The following is a 13,757-nucleotide window of genomic DNA, read 5'->3' as shown; positions in this document are numbered from 1 at the left end:
AATAATCCATTCACATACAATGAGTCAAAACGTAATTACAGCTTTGCATTCAGCAGTGTTGGGGCAAGGCACCCTTGGATTTAGGGTGGATCTGAAGAAGGCACTTGAAGCCCAAATGGGGTGTCTGTGGGAGGATTCGCACCGCGATCGTGGGGCTGAAAGCAAAATCTGCGCTGCCGGGCACCGAGGCACCGGACCCGGGGAGCTGCGGGCGCGCCCCGCACAGCCTGGCCCGGCCTGGCTCGGCAAGGTCCGGCTCGGCACCGAGCAACGCTGCTGCGGCCGGGCAACCCGAGAGGCCTCCGGGCTGGGGCAGCCCCAAATCCAAACCGGCACCAGGGACCACTCAGCGCCCCAAGCACCGTGCTGGGACACGGCCCCGTGCTCGGACACCGCGCTGGGACACGGCCCGGTGCTCGGACACCGCGCTCTGACACCGTGCTGGGACACCGTGCTGGGACACGGCCCCGTGCTCGGACATCGTGCTTGGACACGGCCCCGTGCTCGGACATCGTGCTTGGACACGGCCCCGTGCTGGGACACCGTGCTGGGACACGGCCCCGTGCTGGGACACCGTGCTTGGACACGGCCCCGTGCTCGGACACCACGCTCTGACACCGTGCTGGGACACGGGCCCCGTGTTCGGACACCGTCCTCGGACACGGCCCGGCGCTCGGACATTGCGCTCGGACACCGTGCTGGGACATGGCCACTTGCTCGGACACGGCCCCAGGCTCGGACATGGCTCGGTTCTCGGACACGGCCCGGTGCTCGGACACTGCTCCGTGCTCGGACACTGTGGTCGGACGCGGGCCTCCCTCGGACACCGCGGTCCGACACCGCTCCGTGCTCGCACACCGCCCTCGCACACCGCTCTCGCACACGGCTCTCGCACACGGCTCTGGGACGCGGCCCCGCGCTGTGAGGGGCCCGGCCGGGCCGCAGCCGCCTCCTGCCGGCCGGCCGGGGGCACCGCGCCGCGCCCCGGAACCGGAACCTGCCCGCGCATACACCGGGGCCTCACCGGGGCCTTCCGGCGGTAGCGGGAGCCGTGCGCGGGATGGAGACGATCCTGGAGCAGCAGCGGCGGTACCATGAGGAGCGGGAGCGGCTCATGGACGTGATGGTGAAGGAGATGCTCACCAAGAAGTCCACGGTGCGCCCGGGGCCTTGAGGGGGGCGGGAGGCGCCGCCGGGGCCCGCGCTCACCGCTCTGCTCTGCTCTGCTCTGCCCGCAGCTCCGTGACCAGATCAACTCGGACCATCGCACCCGGGCTATGCAGGACGTGAGTGCTCCGGGGCTGGGGCCGGGAGCGGGGCTGGGGCCGCGGGCGAGGCGGGCCGGGCTGCCTGGAGCCAGCGGGGCCTGTCCCGGTAACGGGCTCGGCGGCGCTCGGGCCTCTCCTTTGTTCCGCAGAGGTACATGGAGGTGAGCGGCAACCTGCGGGACCTGTACGACGACAAGGACGGGTGAGTGTGCCCGGGGTGTGCCTCGTGTGCCCGAGCGTGTCCTGCTGTTTGAAGTCAGTGTGAGTGTCTCGAGGGTGACACGCGAATGGAGATGTGGCGACTAAATGCAGGGCAGGACCGGAGGGCACACGGGAAGCATCCGTGCTGGATGGACACGTTTTGTTGTGTTGTGTTGTGTCGTGGGGAGGCCCTGGCTGCTCCGGGGGTTTGTCAGGGGCTGCAGCCTGTGCAGGGGGATGTTGCCCTGAGCCCACTGGGCTGGGAGGTCCCCATGGCTCGAAGGTTTGCAGTCAAACACTGCAGCACAGACCTGGACTAAGGCTGTGTCAGTGTCACCCTTCCCTTCCCTTCCCTTCAATCTGTTGCTGTCCATGAACTCACAGCCTGCGTAAGGAAGAACTCAGTGCCATATCCGGGCCCAATGAATTTGCAGAGTTTTACAACAGACTGAAGCAAATTAAGGAATTTCACCGGAAGCACCCAAATGAGGTGAGTTGATACCTGGTCCATAGGAACAGGTGAGATGTGCTCTGTTGGGTCTCATCCCTACAAGAAACAGAGCTTTTGTTTCCCCAGTTTATTGCATTTACACACAAGTACTGAGAACACTGAGCATAGCTGCTCAGGGGCAGGAGCATGTGAGGGAGCAGTGCAGGACACTCACCCTGTTCCCTGCTAGAACAGGGATGTTCAGCTGAGCTGGGATCAGATCTCACCTTTCTCGTGTTGGCTAAAGCCACACTTTTGCCTTTGTGCAGAAAGAAAGGTGACAAAGCTGACAAAGCTTTGAGTCTCTTTTCTGTTTGCATTTTCATTATTTGCCATCTTGTGTGATTTTATATTAGTTATTCTGGGACAGGAGCTGAAGTAAATCACTGTGTGCCTTGCAGATCTGTGTTCCTATGTCAGTGGAGTTTGAGGAGCTGCTGAAGGCCAGAGACAACCCCAGTGAAGAAGCTCAGAGTAAGTTTGTAGTTTGCTCCAGCTCTGGCATTATTTAATAGGTTGGTTGATCTGGTTTGTGTGTTTCAGGGCCTCACCTCCCTTTCACTAAACGAATTCTGAAAATTCTCCTGTCTAAATGCTTCTGAACTGCAGTTTATGGAATGTTCCCCAGTGAGGCTGCTGTTCCTGAGGAATGTTCTGGTGCTTGCAGCTGGGGCTGCTCAATGAGTGTCAGAGGCATTGTAGCCCCTTCCTTAAGAAGAAATGACTTCACAGCTGATCCTTTTCCAGTTCAAAAACAGTTGTATAATAAGTAGGGAAAAATAAGCTCATAATAAAGCTTTTCATGATCTTTCCTTCAGATCTGGTGGAGTTCACAGATGAGGAAGGGTATGGACGATACTTGGATTTGCATGATTGTTACCTCAAGTACATTAACCTGAAATCATCAGAGGTGAGTGGCTGCTGTGTGTGGGCCCAGGGATCTCCAGGCCCTGCACAGGCTGGGGCTCCTCTTTTCTGGGAGCTGGATGTTAATTTGGCCGTGTATGAACTCTGACTCAGACTTCCTGTTCTTAGAAATTGGATTATATCACTTACTTATCCACATTTGACCAACTCTTCGATATTCCCAAGGAGAGGAAAAATGCTGAATATAAGAGGTGAGCCTGTTTGCCTGCCTGGTGAGAAGGAATTTGCTTCTGAAGTGTCCAGAGATTATCATTAACAGTCAAACTTAACTCACATAAATTGAGTTCCTGAGCTCAAGCATGTGTCTGAGCCCCAAGCAAACTTGCAGTGCAGCAGAGATGTGGAGAGCCCCACTCAGCTCAGAGGAAGAGCTTTAATATACCCTTGGAACTGTTTTGTCAAGAAAATCCTGTGTGGAAAACTGCCCTGACCTTGGTCACGTCCCTCTGCAGCACTGAAGGGTGGTGCCTGTGCAAAGATGTGGTGAGAGGGTGACAGTGAATTACCTGTGCTCATGATTCCCCTGCCAGGTACCTGGAAATGCTCCTTGAGTACCTGCAGGATTACACAGATCGAGTGAAGCCATTACTGGACCAGAATGAACTTTTTGGGAAAATTCAGACGGAGTTTGAGAAGAAGTGGGAGAACGGCACATTCCCGGGCTGGCCGGTGAGCACCTGGGCCTGGCTGATGTTCTGTGCTTGGGAGGGGGTTGTGGGAGTCATTTGTGCTGGGCTGACCAAGACAGTGAGGGCTGCAGCTCTGTGTGTAAATTCATACTGGCCTGAATTTGAACCCCAGCCTAACTGGTTTAAAACGAGCATTGTTTCAGATTGATTTCTCTTCCATCTTTACTATTGCTCCATTTTCAGTTTAGTAAGAGGATCTTTCTCTGTGAAATAAACTGCTTTTCTTGAGATTAAAATGTTCTATGGCCAGAAGTGTTGTAATTTGTTGTGCAGCTCTTGCATGTGGCTTTTTTTTGGCAGAAAGAGACCAGCAGTGCCCTCACCCATGCTGGTGCCCACCTGGACCTCTCGGCCTTCTCCTCCTGGGAGGTAATTTTCCAGTGCTCTGCACTTACTGACACATTTTGAGCAGGTGGAAGTTCAGTAATTTGGGTTTTTTGTGTACTTTTAGAGCTGTGTTTTTGTCCTTGGCTCTGTGCTTCCTGGGTAAAACTTTGATGGTGCTGATGATGTGATTTCTCCCATTGTGGGGTGTAACTTGAAAGATCTGGTTAGATTTTGTCACATTGCTCGTTTTCCTGGGAGTAGGGGTACAGTGTTGATAGTCCTTTCTTAAATACTATTCATCAGGGTTTTTTCTTCATTAATAAGCTAATAGCTCTATTTAGCTATATTTAATAAGCTATATTTAATAGCTATATTTAGCCATATTTAATAAGATATATTTAATAGCTATATTTAGCTATATATAATAAGCTAAAGTGGGCTATATCCATATTGTATGTGTTGAACAGCTTGTCTCTTACTGTGGTTTATTTAATTGAACAGGAATTGGCCTCCCTGGGACTGGACAGGTTAAAATCAGCTTTGCTGGCTCTGGGGCTGAAGTGTGGTGGGTAAGGTGCAATTTTGTAGAGTTCCTTTCAGTTTCTGAGGTGTTCCTGTGTCACATTTCTGTCTGGGATACTTGTGTGGTTATCTCTGTTGTACTAGAATTACCTTAGAGATGTTTGAAAGATAAAACATTAAGAACCAAGCAGCAGGATTTGCTGCTCTGAGCTGCTCCTGTACAGTCTCTGGTACAGTAAACTTTGACTTGAGGAAGGAAGACAAAGATAAAAGGAATCTCCTGGTTTCCTAAAGGCTACATTTGGATTTTTATTGCATGAATTCAGACAGTTCTCAGGAAATGTAAAACTGCAATCTAGACTCATCCCTTCCCTGCTTCTCTGCAGGACTCTGGAGGAGCGTGCTCAGAGGCTCTTTAGCACTAAAGGCAAATCCCTGGAAGCACTTGATCCTTCCTTGTTTGCTAAGAATCCAAAGACAAAAGGAAGCAAAAGGTGAGTTCTCAGAGGTCATTCTGAGGCTGGCAATGTTCTCTTCTCTTGGATGAGGAGTGTTCTGTAATCACCACTCCTGTATAATTAGAGATTCTGGAGTGTTAAAAGCTTTTCATGTCGAACCAAATAGTGCTGAACCAAACAGAAGGTACCAGAGCTGAACTTGTGTTTAATGAAGATACCTCATCTCTTTCAGAGACACTGAAAGAAATAAAGATCTAGCTTTCCTTGAAGCTCAGATTTATGAGTATGTGGAAGTTCTTGGGGTAAGGATTTTATTTTGTTTTTATTTCAGAGCTGTCAGATAGTGACTGGAATGTTGTCCTAGTGCTTTCATAGGTAGCATCACATCAGTGTGCTGCACCACATCTGTTTTGTGCATAAGTCATACAGCACTGCAAACCTTTACTTTGATCTGCCTTGCTCCTTGCTTTCAGTTTTGGGGGATTGTTTTCAGGGGGATGGCTGCTGCTGTGGTAACATTGGAGGTGCTAATAGGTGATACAAGGTATCATTCTTTACAAATAGGAAATGTCAGGGTACTAAAAACTGTTTGGCTCTCTAAGGGGGGAGTTCTCTGCTTCACATTGGTCTTCTGTTTCCTCCCTCTGTGCACTGAGGGAGTTTTTGGCTACAAGAGTGACTTTTTGCCTGACTTTTTGCTGCAGTGGTGTGGGGACAATCCCTTCCTTTCTCTCCCTCCAGGAGCAAAGACACCTCACCCACGAGAACGTGCAGCGCAAGCAGGCACGGACAGGGGAGGAGAGGGAGGAGGAGGAGGAAGAGCAGATCAGTGAGAGTGAGAGTGAAGATGAAGAAAATGAAATCATTTATAACCCTAAAAATCTGCCTCTTGGTTGGGATGGGAAGGTAACTGAGACTTAGCAGGCCTGGAGAAGTGGGACAGGTCACTGACTCCACGCTGCTTCTCTGTTTGAGTTTCTTTGCCATGTGACCTAATCCTGCTGTCTCCTTGCTCCAGCCCATCCCATACTGGCTGTATAAACTCCATGGTCTGAACATCAACTACAACTGTGAGATTTGTGGTAACTACACCTACCGAGGGCCCAAGGCTTTCCAGAGGCACTTTGCAGTAAGTGACACCCACTGCAGGAACAGCCCTGCTGCATTCATTCATTCATTCATTCATTCATTCATTCATTCATTCATTCATTCATTCATTCATTCATTCATTCATTCATTCAGTCATTGTAATGAGTCACTGCTGAGTCCTTGGGGTCCCTGAGCAGCATTTTTGCCATGTGGGTCTGCTGCAGGGCCATGCAACAGGACCCAGAGATGGTGTTAGGCATACAGAGATCACTTTTGCTGCCATCCCTGCCCATTTGAACAGCCAGTGCTCAGGTCTGAAGGGTGCACTGTGGCTGTTGATGGCTGGTGTGGTGTTACTGTCGGCAGGACAAGAAAATAACGTTTTTAAAGAAGACTGGTGGATTTGTACTGTGCTAGCATGTCTTGCACCCTGTTCAGATGTTAATGTCTCGTGGTGTTGCCTCTCACACTGATCTCATCCCTTCCCCCAGGAGTGGAGACATGCCCACGGGATGCGGTGCCTGGGCATTCCCAACACAGCACACTTTGCCAATGTCACACAGATTGAGGATGCAGTCTCGTGTAAGTAGTGATGGCAGGGTAGGGAACATGTTAAAGAGCACCACCTTTTCTGAAGGAGTGGCTTTGGACCTTGGTCTCATGTCCCATCCCAAAAATCCATTGGGGTTTTTGTTTGCTGCAGCCCAGTGCCTTTCAGTAAGCACAGTGGAATGATAGTACAGTGGAATGATGGATGATAACATCCATCCTTTGTAATGGATGTTAGATACATTTCTGGATTTAAAAGGGAGGGAAAAAAGCTCGAGTGTATATTATTTAGAAACCAGTATCTCGAGGGAAGTGACAGATCCTGTTTGACTTTGTGTTTGCAGTGTGGGCAAAGCTGAAACAGCAGAAGGCTTCAGAGAGGTGGCAGCCTGATACAGAGGTGAGCAGTGAGGAGCATTCAGTGTCTCCCCTCCTGTGTCCATGTGAACCCCTTGTTCCTGGGTGTGAGCAGTGTCCTCATTTACACTGGTGCCTTTTCCTAAACTTCTGTTCCAAAGCCATTTTTCAACAGGGTGCAGGGCAAAAGTGGGAAGTAAAATCTGTAGTACAACCTCTAATGACTCTGGCCCTGGCTGAGCTCTTCTCCCAGCACCTGCTGGCAGATCCACTGCCTGCCTTCCTGCACAGAAGTTCTGGCAGGCTGCTCATGATGTTCAGTGGCTGCTCTTGGAGCTAAGATGTGAGTGCTGTCTCTAAACTGTTGGTTCTGTTCCAGGAGGAATATGAGGATTCCAGTGGGAATGTGGTGAATAAAAAGACCTACGAAGACCTGAAGCGCCAAGGGCTGCTGTAGCTGTCTCCAGGTGAAGGATCCCACATCTCTAGAGTGGATCTGGCAGCAGCTTTGACTTCTTCATTGTCTGCATTTTGTATGTGCATGAATATAGATTTCAAAAATACTTTATAGAGTCACTTTCTAGTAAGCCCCTTAGACTTGTGACATTGTTTTATATTAAAAAATACCTTGAAAAATAAAGTCATTGTAATTTAGGAAGTGCTGAGAGTCTTGTCTTCTTTCGTATACTGGAAGGAAGAGTTTTGATTACAGTGTGTTTAAAATGCTTTTTACACGGCTGTCAGAAAATTCCTTCTCTCATTTCCACTCTGCTGGAAATGTTCATGATGAGGTTGACTCTGAAGCACATGGACACTGTGTGCTGACAGGTACTGGTCCTATTTCTAGATCTTGGTGTGAACTTGTGGTCTTCTTTAAAAAACAAGCTCACCTGGCTTACAGAACTGTTTTTACCTTGGGTTTGTCTCCCTGGGGAGCTTTGGCCATTGTTTTTTTCAGAGAACTGTCAACTGAGCTTCAAGATTGGCTCTGGGTGGTTTCTGTGGCACTGCTGTTGGCTTGAATGACCTGGTAGGTCATTTGTGTGCAGATCCATCTGTGGTGCAGGAGGATGGAGATGGGAACAGGGACTGTGTTCAGAGGTGCCTGTTGTGGCTTCAGGAGCATCCTTGGCCCGTGGTGTCACACTTGGAGGTGTCTGTACCTACCCCATGATGCCTCAAGAATTGCAGCTCCATTGTGCAGAGGCCACTCACACACATCAGGTGTGGCAGTGGCACTTGTGTCCCCCAGTCCCCTGTGAGTGCAGAGGTGGCTTGTGTGACATGTCCAGCCTCACAAGCCCTTTGTGTGACATGTCCACCTCACGAGCCCTTTGTGTGACATGTCCACCTCACGAGCCCTTTCCCCACTGCTGTGCAGGTTTGTCTCTGCCCCTGTGGAGCTGCATGTGACCCTTCCCTGGGGGCAGGCTGGCAGGGGTGGGGCTGTGCCACAGCAGCTGCTCAGAGGTTCTCCAGTGCTGGCAGTGCCTGCAGCTGTGCTGGGCCTTCAGGAGCAGCAGACAGGTGAGTCAGTGCTGTGGGCTCTTTCCCTGCCTGGGGGGAAGGTTCTGGGATGAGGCTGTGTCAGGCTCATCCTTGTTGTTGTTGTTCCTTGTGTTGCCCGCCCTGGGCTCGGTGTGGATTCCAGAGCTGTTCTGGGCTGGTTTGCAGGGTGAGGTGCCAGCTGGCTCTTTCTGTCACTCTCAAGCCTTGGAGGTCTCTGAATGAGCTTCAGCTCCTCCAGGTAGGTCCTGGGGGAATGGTGACTCAGCCTAAATCGTAAAACAGGAGGGGAGTATTACCATGCTCCTTGGAGAATTTGGCTTTGGAGCCTGTTTGGGGTCACACCTCCACCATTGCCTTAGCAAAACAGCTCAACATTTGGAATGCAAATAGAGGATGGAGAGCCAGGTGACATCTTCACTCGAACTGCTGCGTGGTGGCACTTTTCCCTGTGTCACCCTGAGCCCTGCTGCTGGCAGCTGCCTGCAGGGCTGTGAGCCCCAGGGAGCTGTTGCCACACCAACAGCACACACAGAGCTCCCCGGGGCTCCTGATCCCGTCAGCAGCCGCAGTGGATTGGGGAGCCTCCCAGGAGGGGCTGAGCACTGCAGGGACAGCACAGAGCTCTCCTGGGGGGTCCCCCCTGCACTCAGGTGAGCTCTGACCCCTCTCCCCCTGCCAGGTCTGGGTGCAGCTGCTGGAGGATGAGGATGGCTGGACACCGATGGCTCGTGCCCCCCACTCGAGGTAAGGGGGCTGTGGTGCAGCACAGGGAGCAGTGCCTGTCTGTCTGTCTGTCTGTCCCCCATCCTGGCTCCATCTCTGCTCCAGCTGTTGGGGGCTGTGCCAGAGGCCTCCCTGAGGTCACCTGGGGCTTTGGGGAGGTGGAGGAGCATCCCTGCTTATCTGCTGAAGGATGAGCTGCCTGTGCTGCTGGGTGGGTAAGGCAGACAGCAGGTGTGGTGCTCTCAGGCATTCCCACTCCATTCCAGGCCTCCTGCTCTGCATCTTGGCTCTGCAACTCTGTCTGCAGGACTCTCCTGCCACAGCAGGTGAGTTCTGTACCCAAAGGGAAATCTGGGGTGCTGCAGGGAGTGGGGCAAAGGCAGAGGGGTGCACCAGGGGCTTTGTGCCTGTCCTCTCCAGGCTGTGCTCTGTGGGACAGAGCTGCAGGACGGGTGAGGAACCTTCCCTCATGGTTTAGCCCCCATAAAACCTGTTCTTCCCAGGCAACCTGGCTGGAAGTGGGAGGGAGAGGCTGTTGTGACATCCACACAGGGCTGCTGTGGTGGCTGCTGGCCCTGACCTGCTTCTTGGGCTGCCCACTTGGTGGCTGCAAGTGGACCCTGTTGGGGACATCCTGTGACTGATTGCCATTTCTCCTCCCACAGGTCCCTCTGGACCATGCCATGGCTCAGGAAGGGACACAGGGCTTGCTGAGCACGTTGTTCCTTCCTTGGTGTCTCCTTCACCAAGCAGGAGCTTTTTGTTTTTCAGGGCACAGCACAGGTGCCAACACCATGGTGATGGCCACCAAGGACACCTCAGCAGCCACCAAGAAGGCCTTGGTAGGAGCAGTGACCACCAAGAAGGCCTCGTTGGTGGCTGTGACCACCAAGAACACCTCAGTGGCCACCCAGAAGGCTGCAATGGTGGCCGTCACCAAGAACGCCATGGTGGTGGCCACCACCAAGAATGCTACAGTGGTGGCCACTGCCAACACCTCTATGGCCACCAAGAATGCATTGGCAGCCACCAAGGACACCTCAGTGGTGACCATAGCCACCAAGGACACCTCAGCAGCCACCAGGAATGCCATGGTGGTGGTGACTACCAAGGAGGCCTTGATGGCCACCAAGAACAACTTGGTGGTAGTCAGGGCCACCAAGAATGCACTGGCAACCACCAAGAACAGCTCAGTGGTGGCCATGGCCACCAAGGGCACCTCAGCGGCCACCAAGGGCACTTCAGGCACTTCAGCAGCCACCAAGAATGCTGTGATGGTGGTGGCAACTACCAAGGAGGACTTGGCAGCCACCAAGAACACCTCAGTGGTGACCATGGCCACCAAGAACACCTCAGTGGTGACCATGGCCACCAAGAACACCTCATCAGCCACCAAGAATGCCATGGTGGTGGTGGCAACTACCAAGGAGGCCTCGGCAGCCACCAGGAACAGCTCAGTGGTGGTGGTCACCAGCAATGCCACGGTGGTGGCCACCACCACCAACGCCTCTCTGGTGGCCACCAACACCTCTATGAAGGGAGCAGAGGAGACAATGGTAAGGCCAGGAATGGAAGGAGGGGTATTGCTGGGCCGTTTTAGTCCTATGGACAGTGTCACTTGCCCGGCTGGCTGGTCACAGGAGGGCCATGGGAGCATCTCCTGTGGTGGAAGGGAGAACAGAGCGTGGCCAGGTGGGGGTGGCCCCTGCATGCAGTGAGGCTGTGGCTGGGGACAGCCCTGCAGGGCTGTGTGAGGAGCCTTTGCTGCAGGGTCACACCCTGGTGTCTCTCCAGCAAACCTGCCAGAGCTTTGAGTGCTCGGGAGAGAGGTGTTACCAGGATGGAGCCCTTGCCAGCAGAACAGCCACCTGCCATAATGAGACTCACTGCCAGGTACGGAGCTGCCAGGGGGCTGCACCAGGGAAAACCTCCCCTTTCTCCATCCCAGCAATCCACACTGCTCTGGTGAATCTGTCTCCATCTCCCTTTCCTCTCTGACAGCCTGTCAGTCATTTCTGGTTTTTTATGGCAGCCCCTCTCCACACTCACTTTGTCCTTTGGCTCTGCCCCTTCCTTGCAGCTCTATCGTTTCTCCAGCACGAACTACACGGCGGGCTGCAGCAGGGGGTGCAGTGCAGAGCCCTGCAGCACCAACAGCAGCAGGCAGCAGTGTGCCCTGGAGTGCTGTGCTGGCCCTCTCTGCCTGCAGCTCAACGCCACTGCCTATGGTATGGCCCAGCTTTGTTCTGCCTTCTTCTGGTGGGCACAATCCAGAGGGGCTGTGGCTGCATCTGCCTCTCTGCTGGGCTCACCCTGTCCTTGGGTGAGGGGCAGGGTGGCCCTGGCAGCTCTGAGCACGAGCAGTGCTGGTGAATCTGGCCCTGTGTGGGCTGTGTCCAGCCTCACAGGGCTCCTCGTGTGTCTGCAGGTGACCTGGCACCCACCACCACCACCTCTGTGCCACTGACAACCACCAGCACCAGCAGCACCCCTCGGGCTCCCCCCCAGAACGTAGGTACCCCAGCAGGAGAGGCTGCTGCACCCATGGCTCTGGGGCTGCTGGCATGGCTGAGCTCCCCCCTGAGCAGGGGACACGAAAAGGTCCCTCCTCCATTTGATTTATGGGGGAAATGCTGACTCTGGAAGGGCAACAAATCCTGAATGAGCACTGGAAGTAAGGAGCCCATAAGGACTTGTCGCAGTCCATCAGTCCTGTTCCCCAGAGCAGCACTCACACCAGCTCAGGCACTTTGATCTGACCACGGGATGGTGGCAGCTGCAGGAGGGTGAGAACCCACTGGGCTCTGCAGCCCTTTCCTGAGCCTAGAGCAGGGGAAGGTTCTTATCTTTGCAGAGCCCTCCTAAGAGGAAGGAAAAAGAGGCTTGAAACTTGCTTGCTCTGCTGGTCTTTCAGAAGTTTCTTGCAGTTTCAGAATACTCCCTTATCTCTGGATCTAAAAGGCCTGATAGCACAAAAACCAGCAGAACAGAGGGGGGTGGAGAGGAGCCCTGGCAGTGAAGGGCTGTCTTAAATGCAGTTTTTGTCCTGATGGACAGATGGCATCTCCCTGTCCTTTCTCTCACAGGGCAAAGTGTGTGCAGCATTTTCCTGTCGTGGGGACCAGTGTTTCAAAGGCAGGAAGACCACCACTAGATGCATTTTGGGACAGGACTTCTGTGAGGTATGGCCTGGGGCTGCAGAGCATTGTGTTCCTGTAATGCTAATACTAAAGGCATGACCCCCAGGCTAATGTCTCTCTCCTTCCAGATGAAGAAGATGGGCTTGAATTACATGGCAGGATGTAGCAAAGCCTGCAAGGCTGCCAAACCAGCCTGTGCTGGTGGGATGAAGGCTGCCTGTTACCAGGAGTGCTGCCCAGCCACCCCAAAAGGCAGCTGTCTGAAACTGGATGGCAAAATTCACCTCAACGGCGCTGGGCAGGCAACACTGGCCCCGCTCCTGAAGCTCATGGCATGTGGGGTGGTCCTTCTCCTGAATTACAGGGTCTCCACCTCCCTGTGGGGGTAGGCAGCAGCCAGGCAGCTCCACAGCCTCTCCTGTAGGATCAGTAGGATCCTGCTGCTCTCTGGCTTCAGCCAAGGTTGCTGGCAAACACCCTCTGTACTGTCCCTGTCCCATCAACAAGGTGTCTGAGCCCTCTGCATCTGCTCATGGGCAGCTGCACACCCTTGGGGGGCACTTTGCTCACCCTGCATAGGACCCTGCTGTTGATCCTAAACCCCACATTAGGCCCCTGAGGCCCATAGGATCCTGCTGTTGATCCTAAACCCCCCATTAGGCCCCTGAGGCCCATAGGACCCTGCTGTTGATCCTAAACCCCCCATTAGGCCCCTGAGGCCCATAGGACCCTGCTGTTGATCCTAAACCCCCCATTAGGCCCCTGAGGCCCATAGGACCCTGCTGTTGATCCTAAACCCCCCCATAAGCTGCACTCTGCATCCTGCACCATCCCAGCATGGGTGAGTCCTGGCATTTCAGTAAAGTTTAAGTACTTGAAAACAAGATTTCCCCTTTTCCCAGAGGAAAAGCATTTAACCTGTGCCCTTGGAAAGCTACATCAAGGGATTCTACCCTACCCTGCCCAAATCCTGTAGGTCTGAGAGACCTGCAAGCTAATTGTGGATCCTGGGAGTGGTGCTGGAATGGGGGACCTCAGGAGCTGGAACAAAAGGGTTTTAGGCCTCCTTAAAACCCCAAAAATTCTGCATTGACTGAGGCACAGGGGCTCCTCTAATCAATGACCTGCTTGTGGCACAGTCTCCCTGCACCCCCTCTGACAGCTCCAAAGTGCTCTGGCAATGAAATGGTTCCTGCCTGTGTATGTCAAATAGTAACTTTGTGTTTCATCTCCCAGCCTCAGGCAGGGAAGAGGGATTAATCTAAAAGCATCTCATGTTTTAGATGATTCTGTTTCACATCTGTGGTTCTCTGCTGCTGAAGGCAGAGCCTAGAGGTGAGCGCACAGAGCACGGCCAGGCAGAATTGCCTGGTGCTGTTCCCTGCCATCACTGTCCTCTGCTGTTCCTTAGAGAAAAGATTGCAAAACATTAAAACCTCTTTGTGTCAGCCCCCTTTGGTGGTGGTGTGTGGAGTGCGGCTGAACGGAGTGTGACCTGTGGGAGGGTG

The 13,757-nt window shown here is 53.3% G+C and overlaps 2 protein-coding genes across 2 annotated transcripts; both read left to right on the top strand.

The window, feature by feature from the left end:
• Window positions 1-1,018: 1,018 nt before the first annotated feature.
• On the top strand, window positions 1,019-7,535 carry SF3A3 (splicing factor 3a subunit 3). The gene is made up of 17 exons (XM_066564709.1): window positions 1,019-1,156; window positions 1,239-1,286; window positions 1,418-1,470; window positions 1,854-1,959; window positions 2,361-2,433; window positions 2,778-2,869; window positions 2,995-3,077; window positions 3,417-3,555; window positions 3,876-3,944; window positions 4,404-4,471; window positions 4,811-4,918; window positions 5,115-5,184; window positions 5,624-5,788; window positions 5,901-6,011; window positions 6,463-6,553; window positions 6,865-6,920; window positions 7,257-7,535. The coding sequence occupies exons 1-17, from the start codon at window positions 1,061-1,063 to the stop codon at window positions 7,332-7,334; spliced, it is 1,506 nt and encodes a 501-aa protein (XP_066420806.1). The 5' UTR covers window positions 1,019-1,060; the 3' UTR covers window positions 7,335-7,535.
• Window positions 7,536-9,052: 1,517 nt separating this feature from the next.
• LOC136565976 (uncharacterized) lies at window positions 9,053-13,697 on the top strand. Its single transcript, XM_066564897.1, has 8 exons — window positions 9,053-9,130; window positions 9,376-9,435; window positions 9,881-10,665; window positions 10,904-11,002; window positions 11,190-11,337; window positions 11,538-11,620; window positions 12,196-12,291; window positions 12,378-13,697. The coding sequence occupies exons 1-8, from the start codon at window positions 9,088-9,090 to the stop codon at window positions 12,636-12,638; spliced, it is 1,575 nt and encodes a 524-aa protein (XP_066420994.1). The 5' UTR covers window positions 9,053-9,087; the 3' UTR covers window positions 12,639-13,697.
• Window positions 13,698-13,757: the final 60 nt, after the last annotated feature.

This window comes from Molothrus aeneus, chromosome 23 (assembly GCF_037042795.1).
Source record: "Molothrus aeneus isolate 106 chromosome 23, BPBGC_Maene_1.0, whole genome shotgun sequence".
NCBI lineage: Eukaryota > Metazoa > Chordata > Aves > Passeriformes > Icteridae > Molothrus > Molothrus aeneus.
This window is presented reverse-complemented; position numbering and strand designations above follow the sequence as displayed.